Source organism: Corvus brachyrhynchos, unplaced genomic scaffold (assembly GCF_000691975.1).
Source record: "Corvus brachyrhynchos isolate BGI_N302 unplaced genomic scaffold, ASM69197v1 scaffold99, whole genome shotgun sequence".
NCBI lineage: Eukaryota > Metazoa > Chordata > Aves > Passeriformes > Corvidae > Corvus > Corvus brachyrhynchos.
Genome location: NW_008239778.1, coordinates 3,439,366 through 3,444,504, shown reverse-complemented (window position 1 = coordinate 3,444,504; position 5,139 = coordinate 3,439,366). Strand labels below are relative to the sequence as shown.

Sequence of the window (5,139 nt, the reverse complement as noted above, 5' to 3'; positions counted from 1 at the left end):
GGGGTGTTCCCCCCCCAGCCACAGTGGGTCCTTTCCTCAGAGCCCAGGGCTCCCGCAGCATGTCACCTCCTGCTCCCCACCCTGCACCGGTGCTCTGGGCACGATGCTCAGAACCCAGCTCCAGATGGAAAACCAGCATGGCACTTCCAGGCTGGGAGAAAGGCTGGGGAGAGCACAGCCCTCCCTTACCAGCTCTCGGGGATCGAGATAAGGGCAAGGCTGAAGCCAAAGGGGGAGTGAAGGCACAAACAGGCACCAGCCTGGATCAACAACAGGACAAGGGTGCATCAGTGCTCCTGCTACCATGTGCCCCTGGAAATCTCTCCCAAAGAACCAAGCCAGTAAGACCAAGTATCGTGAAGTACTTTATACACCACCACACAGGCAAAAATAGCACTTAAACTTACAAATAAATAGAGGGGCTGGGGAATCTCCTCCTTGTCGTTTCCAAGTGTGTCCCTAGTGTGATCTCTTACCACCTCAGAAGGGCAGCCAGAAGCTGGTGCCTGGGGGAAGCCTGTGCTAATTTTGGAGAGGGAGGAAGTGAGTGAGTCCAACCCCTCCTGGCCACAGGGTTGAGCTGAAGCCCTGATGAGCACACAACAGCATATCCTTGGCGTTGGCGTTGTGGCTGGTCCTGTTTGGAAGCAGCTCCCATGGACCTGCACCCCAGTGGGTGGGGGGCTTCTACCCTCAGCCCTGCAACACAGTGACCACACAGCCGGCACAGAGAGCCAAGCAGTGCCATCAGCTCCTGGCTGATCCTCAGGGACCAGCACAGCCATTTACAGCCAGAAAAGACCATCAACACTAACTTTGAACCTGCTCTGACACATCTGCTCCTGTTCTGCATTGTCTCCCAAGCTGAATGGGAAAAGCCACGGTTCTGAGCTGCTCTCAGGGGATGGTCCTTGGGAACAGGCAGTTGCAGCCTGACAACTTTGGATCTGATTAACAGAACTAAATACATGGTCCCCATAACCACTCGCAGGGGACCCCACTTTGTACAGAGCCAAAGGGAGGTGGAAAACACAGGTATCTCTGCTCTGTAGGTGAAGGCAGCTGGTCACAAGTCACTGTAAGACTCAGAAGGGAAAATAAGTTACAAACCAGAATGGGGTCTCTCTCCTGCAGGTGCCCAGGAAGCCCTGGAAAGCCCAGAGGATCTGCAGACATTACTTCAGAGACCATCCAGCCAACAGGAGCATTTTGGGAAACATCAACCCTAAATTCTTAAAAACAGCAGTGAGGTATTCACTGTTGAGGGCTGTAACAAACAAAGACTCGCTCTGGGACTTTCCAAAATCACTTAGAAGATGAATACTCAACCAGGAGGGTTTTGGAGACCACTCCTACAATCCCTTGGGAAACTCCTAGAGCTAGGCAGAGATGTGGCAATCTTCCTGGTGATTAGTAAGAACTGAAGAAACACTTCTACAAGGCAGGATGGAATCCGACGTGAATTATTTTCAGCCAGTTCGATCCCACCCTCTCCCTCCTGCTACCACGTGCCAGATTTCTGCTGTGATTTCTGACCTGCTTTACCTCCCTGAAGTCCCCTTCCTCTCCCATCCTCCTCTGAAGGACAGGAAATCACCAATCCTGCATCAAATGAGAAGGTTCAATATTCAGCATCATACTCCTCATGGCAAAATTGCAGCCATGAAGCTCAAGTTTTTCCTAGGCTGCTTCTGGCTGCCCATCCTTCAAGGAGCAGGAGTCTGGCAACCCACTAAGAAAAAGTGACACAACTTTGTGGGAAATCAGAGCAAAAAGCAATGGAGCTGATACACCATCATGTTCACCTACCAGGGGTCTGGCTCAGATCTCCTCTCCCATCTTGTCCTTTCACAGATGCCCCATCATAGCACAAGAGCTCATGAAGACTGGAGGAGTTGGGCACTAACTGAGAGAAGCCTGGAAAAAATATTGCTGTGACTGTTCCCTGTGGTACTGAACAGTGAACCTGAGCTGGGCTCTTTCACACCTTTAAGAGCACGTTGTTCCCTTCCTCTGCCCTAGTATCACTTGGGAGCTGTGGTGCAAAGTTAGAGTAAGCCTTGGGAAGAAGGAACAAGATCCTCTGCTGGTACAGTCACAAGAGCTGTGTGGGCTCCAGTCTTGGATTGCCTCTGCTCCAAATACTCACACTCAGGTCATGCAGAGGATTGCTGAAGCCATCAATGTCAGGCTCACAGCGGCACCTTCACCTCATCCACCCCTGGTAGCAGGGGATGGGCATCACACTGAAGAGGCAAAGATGGCTCTGAAAAGCACTGGGCAATCTGCAGTTAGCTGTTAAATTAAACAGGTAAGGAGGGAACCATTTGCTCAAGGCATCTGTCCCACACTGACTGCCCCCAGCATGGAGCTCCAAGGTCAGCAATGCTGAGATCCAGCATCTGTGGAGTCCTGAGTTCAAAACAGACCTGATGAACCCCCCAGGAGTGAGGGGGACCAAGCTGGACAGCTGGCTATGGCACAGGACACCAGCAGGCCTGCTCAGAGATCTCACTGCAAGAAGAAAGGCCAACTACACCCAAGCAAAGTGTGCCTGACCCCAAACTCGGAGCCACCACAGCTTCTTCCCCAAATGGCAGGGGAGAAGAAACAACGTAAATGTCCCTCTGAAATGGGATTATTTCCCACAACATGCTATAATACAAGAACTAAGTGCAGCCTCTGCTCTAAAACAGTGATGTCTTCTGCAAAGGGAGGAGGGGAACATGTCCCCACACCTCTCATTATCAGCCCAGCAGGTTTCACTCACTTGTGCAGGTCCTCATGACACCAGGGTGGGTGGGAGGGAAGGGACAGACCCCATGGGAAGGGTGCAGCCTATGGGCACATGCTTTGAACACGACAGGCAAATCCCTTTGCAGCTCCTGTGGGGTTACTGGGACCCGCTGACACTTCAGCCACAGGTCAGGGCAGCTGTCATCCAGACCACATCAGCTGGTGGGACAAGGGCAGCTCAAACAATACAAATTCCACAGTCAAAACCAATACAAGTAAGAAACCAAACCCAGAGAGGTCTTTCTGCTCCCTCCTGGAACAATGGCCATCTTGGAAAACTGGACTCTGGGATTGTCCTGATTACATCAGTTAGTACATTATAAACATTGTCCTGCTTTAAAGTGAAAATACTGTGTGTGGTCTTTTGGAGGTCCTAAAGCCAGATGTGGTGTTGTTTTTCCTGACTGTGCAGAGGAACTGATACTGGCATGAAATGATCCTTTTCACCTCTTCTCTATCAGAGCTTCTCCTAGAAGAAAACAGATCTTGTTAGGCAAAATGAGGACAAACACAGAGGCTTTTTTTGGAAGAGGCATGGAGTGGGATGCCCACGGCTTTACCCAGTATGGGTGGATGAAGTCTGCTGTGGGAGGCCAGGACAGCACGTCCCACAAATGCCACCCATATAAAGGGCACAGTAGAAATCTGAGACTGAGCAGGTTCTAGCAGGGGCTGCCAGGAGTAGAGTCACATAGTACTGACCCAGGAGACTATGGGGAAACTCCCTTTGCACTGCACCTCAGTGTGTCCCTCACCACCACCTTCCCCATGGCTTCAAGGAGTGTCTAGTGAGGTTCCCACCACACTTGGGAACTGGAGTTGTGCAAAGCCTCTTGCTTTTGCTGTGGGAATGATACAGTCAAGCTTTGCTGGCAGAACTACCCCCATCCAAGTGCTGTCCCCACCACAGCAGGCAAGAAACCACACAAAGCAGTTAGTGTTCTAAACAACATTCTACTCATAACTTACCTCTTGCTTGTGGGATTTATCCTGCTGGTGAATCCCGTTAGCAGACCCAGAATTTCCAACAGTCTGCAATGGAGAATAGACAACACTTACTGAAGAGAGGCACACATCCTGGTGGTTTTGCTTACAAGGACTGAAATCTGGCAAGACTGTCATGTCCTTCCTTAGCTGCCCACTCCACACAAGGAACAGAGGATGCAAAAATCCCACCCCACTTCTGGCAAGAATCTTCCTGCCCTCTGCATCCTGGCTCAATCCCCACATGCCAGATTGCATCCCTCCCAGCTACCAAACATCCCCCAAGCTCCTTATGGTCACAGACCCACTATTCACCCCAACGCTTAAATACCAAAAAACAAACCCTCAGCCAAGGGCAGTGTTAGCTGCAAAGCACAGCACACTGAACATCCAGCACATAAAGGACATTTGCCATTCCCCATTTCCCATCTCTGAGGACAAGCCTGGCAACCAGGGGAGGGCTGGTTGTAACCTGCCTTCTCTCAGAGGATGTATTTCTAAATTTGGCCAAACCGGCACAAATTTAGTGGCGCCCAATGTGTGGTTCGAAGGAAAGTGAAAAGCCTGTGCTAATTACATTTTGGTTTGAATTTACTTATTCTGTGCAGGGGTAAAATAGTCACCATGTTGGTTGAGTTCATCATGTCTCTCTGGTTTGATATATTCATGTATTTCTGGTCCGTAGGCTTGTTTAAGGTACTAGTGCCTTGCTGGTCCCTAGGCCTATTTGCCTATCCACAACTTGCTCTGATCTTATCCTTGATAAGGAATTTTTGCAGAGCAGAGACATGAATTCGGATTTCTGTTTTGCTGTGCTCGGTGATAATGATTTATAAGAAGTTGACAGAGGTACAGGCAGCTGTTCAAAGTGTGTATGATAAGTGGTTTCTCCGTCCTAACCCCAGTCCTAGTTTTGGTAGTCTGTTTTGGGAATTTATTAGTAACTGCACCCAGATTGTTAGACGAGGAGGAGACGGGATTTCCCTCCCCTTTAAATTTGATAGGTTATCTTTTGAGAATGTTCAGTTTCCCCTGGATGTTAAAGACACCATCCTCTTGGCATTTAATCTGGTAATCTTCCTCTATATTGATTCGCAGCTTGTCTAGAATAAGAGCTCAGATTTCCAGGGTGACTGCTGAGACACCCGACCAAGAGGTGGAAAATCCTGAGTGGTGTGGGGAGTGGGAGGATATAGGCCAAACCCTGAAGAAATTCTCTGACCCAATGGTTTGCAATTCCCCCCTGAACAAGTTCCGAAACCAGCTGAGGTGGGGAAATATCTGAAAGAGAAATACAATGACAATTCTAATGAGAACAAGCTCCTTGCAGTATGTTGGGCTTTGGCATATGCCTATCAC

At 49.6% G+C, this 5,139-nt stretch overlaps 1 protein-coding gene across 7 annotated transcripts in view; it reads right to left on the bottom strand.

Annotated features, from left to right (window-relative positions):
• Positions 1-352: 352 nt before the first annotated feature.
• CLIP2 (CAP-Gly domain containing linker protein 2) overlaps positions 353-5,139 on the bottom strand; it is a 101,706-nt gene continuing 96,919 nt past the window's right edge. For all 7 annotated transcript variants that reach the window (XM_017742998.1, XM_017743003.1, XM_017742999.1 and 4 more), the window contains 2 exons: positions 3,766-3,828; positions 353-3,265 (listed from right to left, as the gene is read on the bottom strand). In XM_017742998.1, coding sequence (XP_017598487.1) covers positions 3,254-3,265; positions 3,766-3,828 — 75 coding nt within the window. In that variant the 3' untranslated portion in view covers positions 353-3,253. The remainder of the gene's footprint in view (positions 3,266-3,765; positions 3,829-5,139) is intronic.